Source organism: Dromiciops gliroides, chromosome 2 (assembly GCF_019393635.1).
Source record: "Dromiciops gliroides isolate mDroGli1 chromosome 2, mDroGli1.pri, whole genome shotgun sequence".
Lineage (NCBI taxonomy): Eukaryota > Metazoa > Chordata > Mammalia > Microbiotheria > Microbiotheriidae > Dromiciops > Dromiciops gliroides.
Genome location: NC_057862.1, coordinates 82,404,407 through 82,426,035, shown reverse-complemented (window position 1 = coordinate 82,426,035; position 21,629 = coordinate 82,404,407). Strand labels below are relative to the sequence as shown.

General features: G+C 34.5%; 1 protein-coding gene across 6 annotated transcripts in view; it reads left to right on the top strand.

Annotated features, from left to right (window-relative positions):
• HECTD2 (HECT domain E3 ubiquitin protein ligase 2) overlaps positions 1-21,629 on the top strand; it is a 125,234-nt gene that overhangs the window by 85,725 nt on the left and 17,880 nt on the right. For all 6 annotated transcript variants that reach the window (XM_043990061.1, XM_043990057.1, XM_043990060.1 and 3 more), the window contains 7 exons: positions 5,436-5,543; positions 6,289-6,421; positions 7,667-7,755; positions 10,998-11,156; positions 15,770-15,844; positions 20,591-20,678; positions 20,764-20,870. In XM_043990061.1, the coding sequence (XP_043845996.1) occupies positions 5,436-5,543; positions 6,289-6,421; positions 7,667-7,755; positions 10,998-11,156; positions 15,770-15,844; positions 20,591-20,678; positions 20,764-20,870 (759 nt within the window). The remainder of the gene's footprint in view (positions 1-5,435; positions 5,544-6,288; positions 6,422-7,666; positions 7,756-10,997; positions 11,157-15,769; positions 15,845-20,590; positions 20,679-20,763; positions 20,871-21,629) is intronic.

Here is a 21,629-nt window from a genome sequence, read left to right as displayed (position 1 = left end):
TTTAGAATTTAAATCTAGCTTATTGGGATCTTTTCTGAATCCCAGTTCTACCATCTGGCATGATGGTTAGTCCTTTTACCTTTCTGACATCTAAATATTTAATAATTATACCAGGTATACCTTCATCCAAGTCATTGATAAAAAATATTAAATGGGGGCAGCTAGGTGGCGCAGTGGATAGAGCACCGGCCCTGGAGTCAGGAGGACCTGAGTTCAAATCCAGCCTCAGACATTTAACACTTACTAGCTGTGTGACCCTGGGCAAGTCACTTAACCCCAATTGCCTCACTAAAAAAAAAAATTAAAAAAAAAATAAATAAAAATATTAAATGTTTGGGAATAGAATAACCATTTATGTAGCACCTACTAAATGCCAGCAGTGTGCTAAGTATATTTTATAAATATTACCTCGTTCAATCCTCACAACAACCCTGGGAAGTATTATTGTAGTTTTTATTATTGTTGTTATTATTATTATGAGAAAAACTGAGACAGGAATTTAGTGACTTTCCCAAGATCCCTCTGCTAGGAAGTGTCTGAGGCTGGATTTGTCTTCGTGATTTCAGGCTCAGAACTCTATGCACTCTACCACCTAGCTACCTCTGAATAGCTCTCGGTGATACTCCATAAGAGACCTCCCTCCAATTTGAAACTGGTCATGAATCACAACTTTGTGAGTCTGATCCGTCTTATAAAAATGTTTATCATTATCTTTTGTTTTTATATCACCTTTATTTCTAAATCTATCCCTTTGTTTCATTGCCCTAGACACACCTCCCCTTAAAAAATGATGAAAAAAGCAGTTCAGCAAAAACAACACAGATGTCGACCAAATCTAATGACATATTTAATCTTCTACATCCGTAGTCCCCTGCCCCGTCAAAGAAGGGAAAGGAGGGCAAGTGTTTCAAGGCCAAGCTTAGTCATTGTTGCTACATGGCATTTGGAGGGTTTCTTGTTCTTTCCATGTAAATTATTATAATCATTATGGTTTTTTTTCTGGATCATATTACTTCACTTTGCATCCTTCCCATCACTCTTTCACAATTCTTTGTTTTCTTCATATTTGTAATTTCTTACTATGAAATATTATTCTATAATATATATGAACCACCATTTAATCAGTCATTCTCCAGTAATCTACTATGTTTCCAGTTCTTTGCTTTCTGCAAAAGTGCTGCTATAAATGTTTTCTTATGTAAATGGGATCTTTCTATCTGTGACATCCTTGGGTTAGATACCTAGATGGGATCTCAGGATCTTAGGATCTCTGGATTAAAGGATATGGACATTTTAGTCACTTTTATAACACAATTCCAAAATGCTTTCCAATTCAGAATTCCACCAATATTTTTTAATTTTACCTCTTTTTCCATAGCCCTTATAACAATAATTTCCCATCTTCTGCCATCTTTGCCAAATTGTCTGGATATGAAGTGAAACTACGGTTTTTTATTTGATTTTCTCCTATTATTAGTGATTTGGAGCAGTCTTTCATATGTTTAAAATTTTCCTTTTGAGAACTGATTGTTCATATTCTTTGGGGGAACAGCCCAGTCTTTCAGCCAGTTCTGAAATCACCTAAATGCCATCACCTATCCCACAGCTCTCAAGCTTGTACACAGTCTGTCATGAAACACTTTGTCAAATGCCTTACTGAAATTCCAGCATATATCATTCATATTCTCCTGAGCTGTCAGTCTGGTAACCCTGTTAGAAAAAAGTATGTGAAATTGGTCTTACATGACCTGTTCTTAATAAGCTCATGCTAAAAAATATTTTAAAACATAAGTTCATGCTCATGCTCAGTGATCATCTCTTTCCTTTTGAAATTTTAAGTTTTTTCCAGGAATTGAAGTCATAATTACAGACAAATAGAAAAAAGAATTTCTTCTTTTTCTGTTTTTGAAAAATGGAAAAACATTTGTTCTTTTCCAGCCTTGTACCATCTCTATTTTTCACGGTTTTTCAGAAATCAACAACACTGGCTTAATGGCCATATCAAATTCTTTCAGTTCCCTAGGATGTGGTTCATCCAAGACTGGTGACTTGAATTTACTGATGATACCTAGATATTCCCTTACAGTATTCTCAGTTGTTTGATGTTTCGATTCCCTATCAACCATTTTTGTCTTAATCTTCTCATGATGATCATTTTCCTAAGTATAAAGAAAACAGAAGCAAAATGAGGGTTGAATAGGCCTCCCTTCTCTGTGTCATTTTCATCCCTCACCCTGAGAAATTGTCCTAGGGAGGAGCCAAGATGACGGCCTGAGTTATTCAATTAAAAACATACTTACTAATATAATAAAATGTATATCATTCACTTTGTCAAATTAACTTTATTGTCCACTTCACTGATTCATTATTGCTGTTTTATTTACTTATGACACATCAAAGATCTGTAATTTCATCCATATGGGTTTTTCTTCTGCCTGTGCAGATCATGGACCCACTGTAATTTAATAAATGGTTTTCTGCAGTTACTATTGCTGCAAAAGTGATCTCTGTTTTCCTGATTCTTTTGGATCTTCCATCTTCTTCCATCCCCTTTTCTTCTCTTCCCTTCTCCTGGTGAAGTGCCTCTCCAGTTTTGGCTAGGCTATTCCTTGAATAAATGGCCTGTATGGAGAGCTTTTCCAACCTAGTAGGGCTTTTAAAAGTTTGAGCTCTATTAGCATAGCTTCAAAGAATACAGGCTTCCTTCAATACCATGATGAGACTATGAATGTAAAACATTAGTGGAGGCTAATGAGACTTAGTTCTATATCTTGGCACACAGTTTGTTGCTCATTCATCATGGTTATCTATCCACATCTTGCAGCGAGTTGTAGTATTGTTTGTTTTTTAATAAAAGAAAGTACGCAGGGAATAGAAGGGGGTTTTGTGTCTGGTTTGAGAAAAATAAAAAGAACCTTAGGAGCATAATTAGTATAAAACCTAAAGATTATTTCCTTTGGTAAATTCAGTTCCCAGAAGGCAAATATTTCTTTTTGTCACAACCCAGGAAGAAAGCTTTGAGTCATTGGTGACATGCATAGTCAGCCTTTACTGATCAAAGGACTCAAAAGGGCTATGAGTATGGGGGTACTAGAAGAAAGTTCATTGATTATGCCTGCCAAGAGAGTTCCAAAGCCTACACTGCCCCCTGGAGAAAAACTTTAACAGGTATTTTTAGTAGAAAAACTCACCCTTGATCTTGTGTAGATGCTGAAACCCAATAGTCTTAAGATGAAATAATTCAAGGAGTAGTCCCTACCACTAAATCTATTATTTTTTCTTCCCTGTATTTGCAGTCATGGTATTTAGTATTATTTTCATTATTTTCCCTCGACCTGTGACTTTTTTTATATGGGGAGGGAGGGCAAGAACCTAAATCAAAATTATGCAAAATTTTGTCAAAATTTCTCTTAGCAGATATCCATTTGTTGGTAATTTTTATTTCCTTAAAGAACATCCAGAGAAAGAACTGATAACTAGAAGCATATAGAGAATAATTATATATGCATGCATATGTGTACATATATATGTACATTTATATACATGTGTATGGTAATTTTACATGTCAACTTTATTATTTATTTAAAAGAAATAGCAATTTTTACATAATATATTAGCAGTTTCATGCACAATCATCTTTTTATTGTACTATGTTATAGAAATGCTTGTTTTATTCCATAAATTTTAAAAATGTTTAAATAAAATTTTAAAAACATATGTCACATATGTACCTTGACACTAGCTAGTCTTCTGGATATTCCTGACCTATTATTACTTAGGGGGTCTGACCCAGAAGGATGGGAGAAGCTAGACAATAAATCATTAGGTTCAAAGGCATCACCTCAGAACAGCAACAGCAAGAACAATAACTTACATTAACAAAGGTTTTACAGTTTACAGAGTGCTTTCCTCCAATAGCCCTATGGAGTAGTTCATATAAATAATGTGGTCCCTATTTTGCAGGTGAAGAAGTTGAGGCTGAGTTCTGAAGTGACTTGCCCCTAGTCACTAATCAGTTAGCAAGTGTCAGACGTGGGTGCTATACCCAGGCTTCTGGGGTCTAAGCCTCCTCAGCTTTCCAGCAAGTAGCTGAGTATTTAGTATGATTTGAGGTTACCAGGAAGAACCCTTTGATCAACATTATCTCCTCCAGCCTGTCTTAGTACTTAAAATTCAAGATTTGAGTGGCAGTCTTTTGGGTCATAAAGGTCTAAATCCTATTAAGATATCCCCATGGGAGAGAAAATACATTTGACATTACCAATCTTTTAACATTTAAATGTGATTTAACTTATGGAGTCACAGAGAAGGTAAATCCTACTTAAAAACAGAATATTGAAAAGAGTGAAAAGTCCAGAGCAAAAGATACCACTGCACACTAAAGCCAGACCTGTTTCAGATGCTATATTGAGGAACCTAGGGCCATAGCAGAGAGATCCATAAGAGAGTGTTCGTCACCAAGGGATGAAGTCCATTAGACCCAGAAAGTGTTAGTAGAGTTAATTGGACACATTATGAAAATGGCCTTGTTATGTGAGTCCTTTTCTTAAAATAGTTTGTGTTAAAAATTTTGAAATAGAATTTGTAGTACTCATCTTTTCAATGATTTTTTTTTACTTTTATCTAATATACAAGAGTTCTATTTTCTTTGTTGGCAGAGAAGGTAAATGTCTTGTGGAAGATATTTTTAATGAAAATGAGTGGGGGCAGCTAGGTGGCGCAGTGGATAGAGCACCGGCCCTGGAGTCAGGAGGACCTGAGTTCAAATCCGGCCTCAGACACTTAACACTTACTAGCTATGTGACCCTGGGCAAGTCACTTAACCCCAATTGCCTCACCAAAAAAAAAGAAAAGAAAAGAAAAGAAAAGAAAATGAGTGGAGGAGGCTGTGGATATGTCTTTGTACCTGCTCATACTTTAAAAACATCATTAATTTATAAAATACCCAAGTTATCATTTGCCTTACCAGTTTTGTTACTGAAGATAATGTTATCTATTTTGTGTTTTGTTGGTGAAACTGGAAAATTATCTAGCTTTGGAAAATAAATTAGAACTTCATTGTAAATGTTCTTCATTTTCTATGGTTGGTTATTCTAGACTCCATAAGTTAAATTACACTTAGATGTTAAACGATCAATAAAGCCTAGTTCTTGGATCCCATCCAAGACAGGTTGATTACTGGAGTACCAAAAGGACCTTGTCATAAGGCAGTTTCACCAATAAGATGGACCTATGGCATATATTTATAGAGGTACCTTTATAATAAGATTCTAGTATATAATCATTGTTAACTTTTGGAAATTATTACATGATATCCCAGTGATAGCAAAAATATTATGTATATTTTTCTAAAATTTTACCCTTTTTACTAATTAAAGTTTAACAAAATTATACTTGTAAAAAAACTGAAAATTATCTCTCTCTGATTAAAATAGCAAAGTCTGGTGGACAAAGTTTCTCGAAGGCAAAGACCTGACATGAATATGCTATTTTTAAATATGAAAGTAAGAAGAACACACCTTGTTAGTGATTCGCTCGATGAGGTACAGTGAAATGATTCCTCACTAATATTTATCACTTGAATACTTAGTAGTTTTAATTTATTCTAAGATTTGATATACCATAGAAATATTACTAAGTATTACTTTTTATAGATGGCAATGAATATTATTCTTTTAAATATTATGATGGCAGTTAAGTTATGTAGTTTATAATACGACGCTACATTCAATGGAATTACAAAGTATCAGAACTGGAAAGATTTTAGACATCATGTAATCTAGTGTCTCCATTTTGTAGCTGAGCCAGTTACCAAGGTCACACAGCTGATTAGTGGCAGAGCAAAATCTTCATCTTGGACCCAGATCTCCTATTCCTTTTCTAATATAACAGTTTCTAAATTTTCGTTATTCAAAATAGGCAAAGATAAATCAAATAAATAGGAAATCTGGGCCCTAGTCTAACTTTGCCACTGATTGGTTATGCCACTTTGTAATAATCACTTTTCATTATCTGTAAATGAAGTTTTGAGATTAGATGATTTCTTAAGGGCTCTTCCTGCTCTAATATTATTTGAGCTATTTCTAGATAATAATCAATTTTCCTCTGATATCCAAAGATTTACCCATTTTTCAGTTGAGCTAATTATTTAATTATCTAAAGTGATTTTAATAGCTTAAAATTTTAATAAGTTGATGAATTGGAAAAGTAATTAATGTATATTTCCCTTAGTTAAAAGATAACATCTTAATTTTTAATATCTTCACATTGGGGTAATATTTTAAACAGCTGACAAGGAAAAGAGGAGACTTGAAAAAGAAGCTGAAAGTGACATTTGTTGGGGAAGCTGGCCTTGATATGGGTGGCTTGACAAAAGAATGGTTTCTTCTCCTGATTCGCCAGATTTTTCACCCAGATTATGGTGAGTATTTGTGATGAAAGTTTTACCACTAGCATATCCTCAGATTTATCAGATTAACAGTTATAGTAATTTCACCTAGTTATCTACATTATTGTGACTTGTTTCGTTTCCCCCCAAAAAAATTATGCAATATGCCAGAGTGTTATTTTTAGGTTGTAAGAAAAAGGTTTAAACTTAAAAGTTTTAACAATTTCATTATATGAATGCCTAGTGGCCCTATTTGGGGACACTAAGGCAAAAAGTATACCCCCCCCAAAATTTCAAGACCCATTACCATCAGTCTCATATATTGTCATCTGTTCCATAAACTACTCCATTTTATCCTAATAAATTAATCTTATGAATGTTTTCTGTTTAAAACTATTTTGATGATCCACTATAAAATATTCTATTATTAATTTCTTGACTGATTTTGTCTTGATACTGCTAATACTTTCCCAAGAAGGTTGTTCTTTGGTCTCTTTTGAAAAATGACATTTAAAGAACAACAAATAAGTTAAATGCACTAAGGTTAAATGTCTTTTGACTTTTTTTTTTACCAAAAATATTGTCTTACAACAATATTTTTAAAACCACTAGAATATAATTTGCTAAAAGAACTACATATATGGAAGTTAAGTGTGTCATTCAGTTACAGGGAACAAGATATAATAATAATAAGCTACACTGGGTTGTTGTGCCTTGACATTTGAAAAATAATACAGAATTCTTGTATTTGACTAATATGGTACTTAGTTCATGATTTCGTGGGTATGGGTAATCATGCCAGAAAATGAGTTAACTGATTTCTAAATAATCAAGAGTTGGTTTGATTTCAAAAAGTCAACTTTTTGTTGGTTAATAAACTATCACTCTTGGGGCAGCTAGGTGGAGCAGTGAATAGAGCACCAGCCCTGGATTCAGGGGGACCTGAGTTCAAATCTGGCCTCAGACCCTTAGCACTTACTAGCTGTGTGAGCCTGGGCAATAAACTATCACTCTCTTCAAATAACTATGTGATACTGACACCCATTATATCAAAATAAAATTATTTGTCTGATGTTTATATATACATATATATTTTATATATGGTGATTTATTCATAGAGTTAGTATGAAATTGTTTTAATGGAAGATAGATTTGAAGAGAAATCCCCATGCTATAAAGAAACTGCTGAACATATGAACTTCATGTGTTTTGTATTGCATATTATGCACTTTTGCTAAATATATTATTTTAATAAAATTGCATTTTTTCCTTCCTTAGGCATGTTTGCATATCACAAGGATTCACATTGTCATTGGTTTAGCAGCTTCAAATGTGATAACTATTCTGAATTTCGGTTGGTTGGAATTGTATCCTTTGAACTGTCCACTAGGAGGGGCTAGGAGACTAGAGAAAAAAAACATTTCTTCATGTATTTTTAGCAGATTACAACCATATATATAAAATAAAATTATTTTATTAAACATAAAGTTTTCAGATAGTAGTAGTGGTAGTAGTATTCATAGTCATAGTCTTAGACATTGTGGTGGTGGTGATGGTGGTGGTATTTCTGTTTATCAGAAACAGGATAAATCAATTAGATAAGATTAATATAGAAGCCAAAAAGTTATGCAATTAAAGTAATTTATATTCCAAATATAAACATCACAAACATTATATATATATGTATATATATATATACATACATATGTATATGTGTTTGCAATTTTAGCAATAATCTAGTTTTATTCATTCATTCTAAAGGAAGGGAAGGGAAGAAGCATTTATTAAGCACCTACTATGGAGTAGGCACTATGCTAAGCCCATTACAAATATGATCTCATTTGATTCTCACAACAACCCTATGAGGTAGGTGCTATTGTTATTCCCATTTTACAAACATTTATCACCTGTCTACAGTGTGTAAGGTACTGTACTAGATGCTAGGCAAACAAAGATAAAAAGTGGTACAGTCTCTTCCCTTAAATACCTTATGCTGGAGTAAGTATAAGAGTGCAGATAAGTGTAATATAAGGCAGGTGATTATAAGGACAAAAGAGATACTCGGAATATTCTAGGAAAAACTGAGAAGGGATGCAGCACATTCAGATTTGGAGATAGAGAAGGCTACACCTTCACAAAGGAGGTAGTGCCTGAGCTAAGCCTTGAAGGAAGAAGCAAATTTCCATGGCTGAAAAGATAGAGGGAGTGCAATATAGGCATATGAGATAGCCTGTGCCAAAGGTGTGGAGAACAGCCAGTGGCACAATCCAGCTGAAACATAAATCAGGGAGTTGGGGGAGGGGGAAAGGCGGAGTGAATTGCATGATATAGGCCAGACCCAGATTGGAAAAGTCCTTAAATGCTAGGCTAAGAAGTTTTTATTTTATCCAAGAGGCACTAAGGAGATGTTGAAAGGGTGTGAGCATATTGCCAATTCAGCAAACATTTTCACATTGAACTTTGTGATCAGTCTATCACTTTCTTCATAGTTATCATGCAGAATAGAATTACAAGCAAAATTCTGGGCTGAACGTTTGCTAGCTGTTTCCGTTACCCACCAATTTCTAAACAGATTTACATACCACATGTAGAGCATATATATTGATGTATTGTATGTTTCCACAGTTAATAAGTTTGAGTATTTGTTGAATCTAAAATGAATTTTCTTCATTACCACTAAGCCCTAAAGATTTGTTACACAAAGCATTAAAATAGAGAAATCAATATCACTGATCTTCAAAACCTATGATAGTTGAAAAACACCTTAGGAAGGAATGAGGAGAGAAGATACTCAACTTAGTAAGAACGCAGAATTGTTCCAGAATGTGAAGTTTTCAGTTTTAATGTTTTGACAGTAAAATTCTGCTTTTGCTGTTTCTGGAAAAACAGTGACTTTGAAGTATTTTTAGCAACAATTATTTTAGAATCATTTATAAGGTCTTAGATTTTATAAAATATGCCATCCTCCAAATCTGTGGTGTCTATATGAGGTACTTTAAAGGTTGTAGGAAGAAACTTAATGCAATAATTTTTTAGAAGCAAAATTGATTCTAGAAATGGAGTCATTATATATAAAGGGTACTTTATAGAACTGTTTTAAAGCTATTGAGTTTCTATTTTATACTATTGAGTTCACTATACATTTTCTGAAACAAGCATATAGTAACTTGCATTGCACAGTATTACAACATAATATCCAACTTCAGATCATTGTTAGTTTTCATTCTGAGTTGAGCAAGCTGGAATGTTCAATCTTCTCTAGCAAGTTGTTTTTATTTCAAGTGATATAAAAAATGCACACAAACCCCAAAGTCATATGTTATAGTTTACCCTCTGAGACTACAAAATGGATAGCTTCATTGGTGACCTGATATAATCTTTATTTAGTTGGAGTTTAAATATTCCAGAATGTGATATAAAGCTCCTCTCTTGGCAAATGGGTCAGTTATATTCCTCCCACACATCTGTCATAATATAAATATATACATCAAGAAACCACAAACCTAAAAAGTTTATAAATATATCTACATTACTTTATTTTAACTTCACTACTCACAGTAATCTGCCCATATAAAAGCCATTGAATTGATTTTTCACTGTAAGAGTATAACTATCCTGTAATTTGTCAATAGCATATTTATGTACACATTTTAATCCAACTCTTATTTTCTTCAGATTCTCTAATTTCAAAATTCCTAAAATGACTATAGCCAGAATCAACATTGAGGGCTACTCATTTTAGTCAACTGCTTCTTCTATTCAAATCACCTACATACATGTTGATCTAATTTTAGAATATATTAAAACCTTCTTTAGAAAATGTCTGAAATGGATGCCTTCTGTGGCCTTGGATCAAGGTTTCTAAGTATGTCATGAATTCTCTCAATTTAACTTTTCTTTTTTTGTTGTTAACAAAAAGGATTTTGTCAACCAAAATTAAGGGGGAAATCTTTGAGAGAGAGGAAGGGAAAGCAATATAATATGTAGAAGTGAATGGACAGTTGACATTAAATCTGAAAGAAACTGGAATGAATGAATGAAACAGCATTTATTAAATGCTTACAGTGTGCTCTTCGCTGAAGATACAAGTATAAAGGCAAGACAGTCCCTGCCCTTTAGGAGTGAACACATATAGAAAGTTTTCATGGGCAAATAAGATGAAAGACCCAGTGGTCGCTAGAGTTCAGTGGCAAAACAGATAACTTTAATGTCATTTCCACAGATAAAACTATGTATCCTACCGATATTGAACCATTTGACAATGCCAAGGACTACGAGAAGAACTTTCTTTTCTTGGTTTTCAATAGCTGTGGCTGCTGACAAGGTGCAGGGCTTCAGAACCTGCAGAGGTACTTAGCTGGTTACATCTCCACAAGATGCTACCCTACACAAAGTCAAAGGTGGGGATGAGGCTTAGAGCAGGCTTGGTGGTCACTGGAGCATTAGCATTCCTTGAGTTTTTGGAATTACCTGCCTATCACCAGCAGTTGGTCCATGTTTGTTATTGGGGTTGTGGGGATGAGAGTCTTCTTCTCCACTATGGTAGGTTCTATTTTAAATGTAGTTGTTATCATGGATTTGATTTTAATTCTTAACATTTAACATGTAGCTTATGGGACTAGCTGTATATAACAGCATCACCTTGGATATTCGTTTCCCACCCTGCTGTTATAAGAAGCTTTTAAGTCCTCCCATTGTTCCTGGTGATCAGAACACACCAGTAGGCATCTGCAATATTACAATAGATGATCTATATCAGATTATGCCTGTAAGTATAAATTTATTGACATCTTGTGGTCTACAATGACAAATCATTTCTTTTCTGCATATTCTCTTTTGTAATCATCTTGTACTTTTTTTAGTTGGTTTCTTTACTTTTATTCACTCGTTTTATTTTGCACTCACGTTATCCCTTCTTCACAGATAAATTTTAGCCCACCTTGAGTACTTCTTGGCTGGTAATAGAAACAAGAAAGTTAGTCATGTCACTAGATGCTGTGGGAGTTTCAGCAGAGGCAGGAGGAAGATGGGAACAAATTAGAAGGATTTGTCCTGGTGCATCATTGAGATGGGAGTAATGATAGGCTCAATGGAATGGATAAATTTGTAGGGTTAGATAGATAGACAGAAAAAGTGTTCATTTCCAGCATACAACTAACTTTCAAATTATCTATGCACAGAACAGCCAGATTTCAAGAGTCTTCATGCTCTTTCCTTTCAATACTCCCTGAGAACTTTTCTCCCATATCTTTTGAGGACCTTGTGCTGCTTCTCAGCTAGTCTTATTAGGGTAACGTTTAAGCCTGGGAGAGTTGCCCCTTTAGTTTCTTTTGGAACAGAGCCCTGATGGCCCTACAGGGTCTGTCGTTGCAAAAGGATGATCCTACTGCTACCATTAATGCATCAAGGGATGAGTATAGAAGATGGACAAAATCACTATCCTACAATGGCAGCCATGGCTGGGTTAGAAAGGTTGCTTACAAGAAAAGGGAAGGGAGGTCTCCCCTTAGGCTATGAAGTACATATCTAGAGTATTTGTTATATGTGCTCTCATTTGCACTCTAAATTGGGAAAGCCCAATCATACATACAAGGACTGTAATCTAATCGCATGGTACTGCCAGAAAGTTACAGGAGCTGTAGCCTATAATTGTGCTCATTTTACAGAGAACAATTATAGGAAGTTATTTGATATCACTGAACATACAATACTTAGAAATATATTTTAGACACCCTCTAAAATAGTGGCATCAAATTCAAATAGAAACAGGGCCCACTAAACCCTATCTAAGGATCCCTATGGGCCATATACTGACTTAGAAAATCACAGTAAATGTGATCTATGTTTTAGGGTGTTTTGATTTATTTTGTTAACTACTTCCCAATTACATTTTAAGCTGATTTGTGAACATGCTGGAATACTGTGGGCTGCATGCAGCCTGACACATCTGCTTTGAAACAATTCCCTCACTTTATGTATGATAAAACTACTAGCTTTGTTTGTCAGTTTCTTTAGCCATAAAATTTGATGTTTAGGACTTAATCAGGACTTGAAATTTTTGTTTTGGATCTAGGAACTAAAAACAAAAATCAAAGAGTAACAAGAATTTAATAAGATGAATGATAATCACCCACATACATTTTTAAAGACAAAGCCAGGGGTTATCACTCCTAGTAGGTATAGAGAATAGAGAGAATTGTGTAGTGACTTGCAATGGCTATGAGATTTTTATATTTTTTCTGTTAGCCAAGTGACTGTTTTCTAAGTTCAAAATACAGGCTTGTGGTCTTCCTAAAATAAAAATTAAAGGGACTTGAGAAGCACTTCTCATAGGGTATTATGGACAGTGAGAATTCCCTTTTTTAAAAAAGAAGGGGCAGGGCAGCTAGATGGAGCAGTGGATAGAGCACCGGCCCTGGATTCAGGAGGACCTGAGTTCAAATTTGACCTCAGACACTTAACACTTACTAGCTATGTGACCCTGGGCAAGTCACTTAACTCCAATGGCCTCACCAAAAAAAAAAAAGGGGGGGGGGCAAGGGTTCAAAGTGAAAAGGAGACAAAAAGATCTATAGAGGAAAAGGAGAATCCTGAATTGTGTCAGGAGGTTGGAGAATAGTAAAATATCACACAAAGGAGAGAGGAATGAAAAAAGAATCATGGAAAAATACGGAATGGATAAATATGTAGAAACATATATACAGTACATATACACATATATGTTTGTGTGTCATCTTTAAAAGGAGAGATCTGACTAATCTGATGAAGAAATAGTTCATTTGTCCTCCAAAGAAAAATAAAGTAGATTCAGAGGTGAGAGATCACCCAGTAGTAGTCAGAGAAAAAAAGAAGAAAGCAGGCTCCCTGTTCTCTCCATGTGGAGAAATGGGCTCCTCATGCACCAGACCCATGTGACATTAATAAGATACCCTTTTAAGAAAATCCAGGAACCAGATGGTAGAGAAATATGACAAAGAGAGAACATTTTGCTGAAGACCAGTGTGCCAAAAATATTAGGCACTATAATTCAGTTGCTGGGTACCATGGTGAGCTGGCAGCCTGTATTTGAAAAATCTTGGACCTGACCATTTCTAAGGACCCATCTAGCTCTAAAATTCTGCCATTCATGTTCTCAATTTCCCCATTTGCAAAAAGAGGAGGTTGGACTCTATGTCTAAGATCTCTTTTAGTTCTACCATTCAATGATTTTTATTTCAGTAGAATCTATGTTATTAAATTTTTGACAGAATATCACCAACAAATTAACTTTTAAAAATTAAAGGGATTCAGTTTTTACTGATTTATATCTGGATTTTTTCAAGAGTAGGATGATAAACAGTTTTGAATTATAGCACTAAAGTATTTCTTAGATCTAAGTAGTACAGTATCTGTCAGATTAACATATGTTACAAAAAAGAGAATCATTAGACTTACATGTTTAGAACTAGGGGTAGCTAGGTGGTGCAGTAGAGTATTTATCTAGCAAACTATTGTTTGTCATGGAGGAGACCACTCAGCACTTCATGAAATATACAGAGCATTGACAAATAGTGACTTATTTCCAGCATTCCCACAAGCATGAATTGCCTGCTGGTACTTACTAATTTCACTAATTTAAATCAAATTTTTTTGTAATCTTATTTGTTTATAGGATTGTGACAAGCAGGGAAATCTGTTCTTTAGGGGGGAAAAGAGGTTTTTGATAAAACTTTAACAAAATTGTAGTGGTGAGTACATAGAGATGCTTTCAGTTAACTACTCAAGAACACTTCCCATTCTGCTATTTAATGTGGACATTTTCTATGGTTTTATTGATGTCTGTTACATAACATTCCTTTCCACATTTACCCCTTCCATTATGACAAAGGTGTGAGGGGAGAAAGTTCAACCAATCATCTGTCTCAGTTTATGTAGTATTGCACTCTTATCATCTGTGACCACTTCAACCAAAGAAAGATAATTCATTTTCTCATCTCTTCTCCGGAGCCAAGCTTGGTTTTTATAATTGTACAGTATTCAGTTTCATTTTATTTTTCTTCCCATTTCCATTGTTGTAATCACTGTGTGTATTCTTTTCTCCATCAGTTCATATGTCATTCCACTTTTTTCTGAATTCCTCATATTTGTCATTTTTACAGCACAATAACATTCTGTTACATTCATGTATTTCAGTTTGTTTCTCAGCCCCCAACCAAAGAGCATCTACTTTGTTTCCAATTCTTTGCTACCATAAAAAGTGCTGTTACGAATATTTTGGTACACAAGGGACCTTACTCTCTGTCTTCAATCTATTTACAGTATGTGCCCAAAAACGGAATCTCTGACCCCAATGTGTGTGAACATTTTAGTCACTTTGTCTTAGCATAATTGCAAATTACTTTCTGGAATGATTAGACCAGTTCACAGGTCCACCAAAAGTATTTCAGATACCTGACTTCCTATATCCCCTCCAAAATTAACATTTTCCATCTTTTGTCATTTTGACAATTTCTAGGTATAAGAAAAAACCTTAGTGTTATTTTAATTTGCACTTCTGATATTACTTATTGATTTGGAGCTGCCTTTCATGAGATTGTTGATAGTTGTCAATTCTTTTGAGAACTGTTCATATCTTTTGACATTTGATTCATTAGAGAAATGGCTCTTGGTCTTTTATACTTATTTTATTTTGCTATATCTCTTGGATATCAGATCTTTATCAATGATATTGTATAAAATGTTTTTTCTCAAATAAAGTGTCCCTTCTTATCCTAATTGGCATTGATTTTGTTCACAAAATTTCATGTAATTGAAATTGTTTTATCTTTTGGGGTCACTATTTTATCCCTTGTTTGGCTAAGAATTTTCCCCCTATTTGTAACTGTGAAAAGTACCTCCATCCATATTCTTGTGTGTTCCTGTGACTTTTAAATATTTAAATCATTTATCCATTTGTAATATATTGTGGCATATGGTAGAGAATGTTCATCTAAACATTTTTTTTGCTAAACTGCTTTCTATTTTCCCCAGTAGTTCCTGTGAAATAGGGAGTCCTTACCAAGCTAGTTTGTGTTCTTAGATAATGTAAACATGTTTCTGTTATCTAGCATACCAGAAAACTTTGCAATGATTTAAGAATATTTTGATAAGGAAATTTTTTTCTTGTATACATATTTTGACTGATAACAGAAAAGTTTTCAGAAAAAACATCCCTTTTGTTAATAAAAATATACCATACCAACTGACATATAGCTAGGTATAGATTAACTTTATTCTTTAGCATATAGATAATTTATTTACTGTATTAATTCTAATTTTAAATGAAATTTATATGTGTACATATATGTATAACTTTACTTAATGTAATTCTATAAACATAGTATATAATATTCATTTTTACAGGAATTGGCCCATGGATTAAATGAACTTTTATCATATGATGGCAATGTTGAAGAAGATTTTTACTCAACCTTCCAGGTAGTATAAATGTAAAACAAAATGACATGTAATATTCAAATCAGTATCAAATAAGATTTCATTGTTACCATTCAATTGTTTAGTACTTGCCAGTTACATGGTGCTATGATAAGTATTTGGAAAAGGTGTTTGTTTAGTCATTTTCAGTCATGCCTGACTCTTTGTAGCCCCTTTTGGAGATTTCTTGGCAAAGATACTGGAATGGTTTTGCTTTTCCTTTTCCAGCTCATTTTATAGATAAGGAACTGAGGTATACTGGGTTAAGTGACTTGCCCAGGGTCACACAGCTAGTAAGGTCAGATTTGAACTCAAGTCTCCCTGACTCCAGGTTCTGTACTCTATCCACTATGTCACCCAGCTGCTTATTTGGGAAAACTAACAGAACCTAATCTATTATCTGTTCTCAAGTGCCTTATACCTTAAAGTAGAAACAGAAAGGTACTCACAAATAGATTAGAATAACCTTAAATATAGATCACTGGTCATCACAAATGAACAGAAAATTCCATGAAGGAGAAAGATGTCATAAGCCTTAGCACTTTATATAAAAGCAAAGATATCAAAGATAATATGGGTAATATTTAGGCAGCAAATCACCATGTCCTTGGCTCAGCTACCCTCTTTTATCTCCTTTTGAAACAAAGTCCAAACTGTGCCCTCACCTCTAAAAGCAAGTTAGTAGAGACCTATCTGTAAAACAGCCTACATATAAATGTTCTTGTTTTATTCCCCAACCAATACCTAAGGATAATTAGAAACCCACAGGTTTGCAGATAACTAGAAATTTTCATTAGCATTCAAAATATCTCAAAGGGGTAGAGCCAAGATGGCAGAGAAAAGTCAGGGACTCATCTGAGCTCTCCCAAATTCCCCTACAAACAACTTTAAATAATAGCTCAAAATGAATTCTGGAACAACAGAACCCACAAAAGGATAGGGTGAAACCATTTTCTAACCCCAGACAATTGAAAAGGTTGTTGACCTGGAGTGAGAGTAGAGCACAGTCCAGCACAGGCAATGCCCAGACAGGCTTTAGGGGCAACTGAAGAAGCAGCTGTGGCTTCCAGAGCTTTCAGCCCACAGATGATAAGGGGATTGAACAACTAATCAGAAGGGGATTATAGGTGTCTCTTTGCTGGCAAGACTCTGTTGCATTGCCCATACATGGATCTGGGTCACAGTCCCAGGGTGCAATCCCAAGGCAAGAAAGAAAACCAACATGCCAGAGCTTGTGGTCCTAGGGGTAGAGGGATCCTTATAATAGTTTCAGAGCAGAAAACAGTGCCTGTGGTCACTCACAGACTAGAGCACAGGGAAGGAGCATAGGAAACACACTTCTTAGATCATACCACCTTGGAAGAACTGAAAACTTACAGATTTCCCCTCACCCCCCAGAAACAGCTCTAAAAATAGCACAAAAAAGCTGAAGCTTAGGACCCCCTGCACCTCAGGAGCAGGGCCCAACTTTAATATAAAGTTAAAAATAAAGAAATAGTCTGGGGAAATGAGCAAATAACAACAAGAAGAAAAGAAGCTGACCATAGAAAGTTATTATGGTGATAGGGAAGATCAAAACACAAGCTCAGAAGAAGACAAAGTCCAAACCCTCAAAGAAAAATGTGAATTGCTCCCAGGCCCCAAAAGAATTCCTGGGCAAGCTCAAAAAAGAGTTTAAAAAGCAAAAGAAGAGGAGAGGAAAATTTGTTAAAAGAAATGAGAGGAATGCAAGAAACTAACCAAAAACGATTCAACAGCTTGGTAAAGAAGGCACAAAAATACTAAAGAAAATAACACTTTAAAAGACAGAATAAAAAGTAAGAGAGGCACAAATATCCACTGAAGAGAAGAACTTTTTAAAAAGCAAAATTGGTCAAATGGGAAAAAAGTACAAGGTTCACTGAAGAAAATAACTCCTTAAAAAGTAGCATAGGCCAAATGGAAAGGAGGTTCAGAGTTCACTGAAGAAAATAATTCCTTAAAAATTAGAATGGGGCAAGTGGAAGCTAATGGCTCCATAAGACATCAAAAAACAATAAAACACAATCAAAAGAATTTTTTTTTTTGTGGTGAGGCAATTGGGGTTAAGTGACTTGCCCAGGGTCACACAACTAGTAAGTTAAGCTAGTTAAGTGTCTGAGGCCAGATTTGAACTCAGGTCCTCCTGAATCCAAGGCCGGTGCTCTATCCACTGCGCCACCTAGCTGCCCCCAAAAGAATTTTTAAAAATTAGAAGAAATGTGAAATATCTCATTGGAAATCAACTTACCTGAAAAATAGATCCAGGAGAGATAATTTAAGAATTATTGGACTACCTGAAAGCCATGATCAAAAAAAGAACCTAGATATCAGCTTTAAAGAAATTATCAAGGAAAACTACCCTAGTATCCTAGAACCAGAGGGTAAAATAGAAATTTTTTAAATCCACTAAAAAAGATGCCAAAATGAAAACTCTTGGGAAAATTCTAGTCAAATTCCAGAGTTCCCAGGTCAAAGAAAAAATATTGCAAGCGGTGAGAGAGAAACAATTTAAGTATCATGGAACCATAGTCATGATAACACAAGATTTAGCAGCTTCTACATTGAAAGATCAGAGGGCTTTCATATGATATTCTGGAGGGAAAAGGAGCTAGGATTACAACCAAGAATCACCTACCCAGCAAAACTGAGTATAATTCTTCTGGTTAAAAAAAAATGGATATTCAATGAAATAGAGGATTTTCAAGTATTCCTGATGCAAAGGCCAGAACTGAATAGAAAAATTTGATTTTCATATACATGACTCAAGTGAAACATAAAAAGGATAAACAGGGATGAGAAATCATAAAGAATTCAATAAGATTAAACTGTTCATATTCCTACATGAGAATATGATACTTGTAACTCTTAAGAGCTTTATCATTATTAGGGAAGTTAGAAGGCATATACATAAATAGAGAGCACCGGTATGTGCTGAATATGATGTGATAGGATCTAAAAAGCATTAAGGAATAAGGAGGAATGCACTGAGAGAAAGGGGAAGGGAGAGGTAGAATAGGGTAAAGTATCTCACATAAAAGAAGCACAAAAGAACTTTTACAGTGGAGGGGAAGATGGGAGAATTGGGGTAGGAAGAGCTCTTGAACCTTACTCTCATCAGAATTGACTCAAAGAGGAATAACATATGCAATCAGTTTGGTATAAAAATCTATCTTATCCTACAGGAAAGTAGGAGAGGAAGGTGATAAGAGAAGGGGTGAAGACGCTGATAGAAGAGAGGGAAGGCTGAGGGAGGCAGAAGTCAAAAGCAAAACACTTTTGAGGATGGACTGGGTGAAAGGAAAGAAAGAAAATAGGATAGATGGGGGGGCAGAAATAGGATGGAGGGAAATACACAGTAATCATATCTATGAAAAAAATTTACAGCAAGTTTCTCTAACAAAGGCCTCAATCAAATTTATAAGAACACAAATCATTCCCCAATTGATAATCATAGGATATGAATAAGCAGTTTTTAAATGAAGTAATCAAAGCTATCTATAGTCATATAAAAATGCTTTAAATCATTATTGATTAATAAATGCAAATTAAAACAATCTGAGCTACCACCTCATACCTATCAGATTGGCTATTATAAGAGAAAATGAAAATGAAAAATGTTGGAGGAGATGTGGGAAAATTGGGATACTAATGCATCATTGTTAGAGTTTTGAACTGATTCAACCATTCTTTACAGCAATTTGGAGCTATGTTCAAAGGGCTATAAAACTATACATACCCTTGACCCTTCAATATCACTACTAAGTCTGTATCCCAAGAAGATTTTTTTAAAAAGGGAAGGGACTTTATGTGCAAAAATATTTATAGTAGCTCTTTATGTGGTGGCAAAGAATTTGATGGAACGCCTATCAATTGGGGAATGACTAAACAAGTTGTGATATTTGATTGTGATGAGATACTATTATACTATAAGTAATGACAAGTAGAATGCTCTCATAAAAACCTGGGAAAACTTACATGAACTGGTGCAAAGTGAAGTACACAGAACCAAAAGAACATTCTACATAGTAACAGCAATATTATACAATGATCAACTGTGAATGACTTAGCTATTATCAGCAATACAGTGCTCCAAAACAGTTCTGAAGGACTTATGATGAAAATGCTATCCACTTCCTGAGAAAGAATTAATGGAATCTGAATACAGATCGAAACATACTTTTTTTTTTTACTTTTTTTGGTTTTTATTTTCTTCCACAACATAACTAATATGGAAATATGTTTTGCATGACTACACATGCATAATCTATATCAAATTGCTTACCTTCTGTAAAGCAGAGGAGGGAAGAAGAGAATTTTGAACTCAAAAAATTTTTAAAGAATATTAAAATAGTTGTTCCACGTAGTTGGAAAAAGTTTTTAAAATATCTCAAAGCAGTAATGCCAGACCTTTTATTGGGATAGAAAAGCATGGTAGACATACAATCAAAACTGAGTCAGGTAGTAAGCTTTCTGAACAGCCAATTTGGGTGATGTTTTTGAAAGATAAACATGATATTGAGGAAAGAGGGAGGAGTTGGCCAACATGGAAGACAAACTATATAAAATTATTTTAAAACCCAACAAGTGATCTATTTCAGCATCTTGAGGGTTTAAAATGTAATGCAAAAGTATTTTTTCCTTAAATCGTATCTCTTGGTTGAATATTACCTAATAATGTTATCATCATAAAAACATTTTAAAAAGTATTGTAATGGCATCTCCCATCAGGTTTTCCAAGAAGAATTTGGAGTAATCAAATCATATAATTTAAAACCAGGTGGTGATAAAATTCCAGTTACCAATCAGAATAGGAAAGGTACGTTTAACATATGTATTTTTGTCTAAAATGCATCTTAATTAACCATTTGTTTATATTAATCAAATGTATAATCTCTTTCTAGAGTATGTGCAGCTGTATGTTGACTTCCTTCTCAACAAATCCATCTATAAACAGTTTGCAGCATTTTATTATGGATTTCATAGTGTATGTGCTTCAAATGCCCTAATGGTAAGTAAGAGGTTTGGGTTTTTTAAGTTACCAAATAGTATGCAAGAAAAACAATCATTTAGGGTGATAGCCTTGATCATGAATAACCATTTTAGATAGGTAAGGATTTTAATATAAAATATTTTCAACTAGTTAAAACTGGGCTGGAGATAACTTAACAGTCCGCTAATTGAAGGAGAGTCAGCATGAAGTATTTGATGTATAGCTAGAATTCTTTAGTACAAATCCTGACTCTGCCACTTTATAAGCCATGTGACCTTAGACAAGTCATTAAGTCTTGGAACCTCAGATTCCTCGTCTGCACAATGGAGAAAAATAACCATGATATTGCATTGCCTGTTTTATATGCTTTATAAATATGCATGTAAATTTGAGTCATATGTACCCATTAGGCTAGTGGACTGGAGAAAATTCAGGTTCAATTAGCCAAACAATCTCAGAATTGGAATGGATCTCTAAGGTCATTTGATCCAACCCCACCTGTCTAAGGAATACCTTGTACAACCTTCAGTTTAGTATTAATCCCCAGCCTTATTCCCTTTCTTTATACAAAAGGGTAAAGACCACAAAAAGCTTCCCAAGTTACTGAATATATCCCATTGGCCTAGGGTGAATGGCCTTCACTCTACAGAAACAGTATAGGAAATTTGAGTTACAGAAAATCCCTGGGGCAAAAAATTAGCATGTTTCTCTAGTGGTGGTGGTGTTGTTAAAATTCTCCCATTTCAAGAGCAACTTTTAATTAATCAATCAATCAAT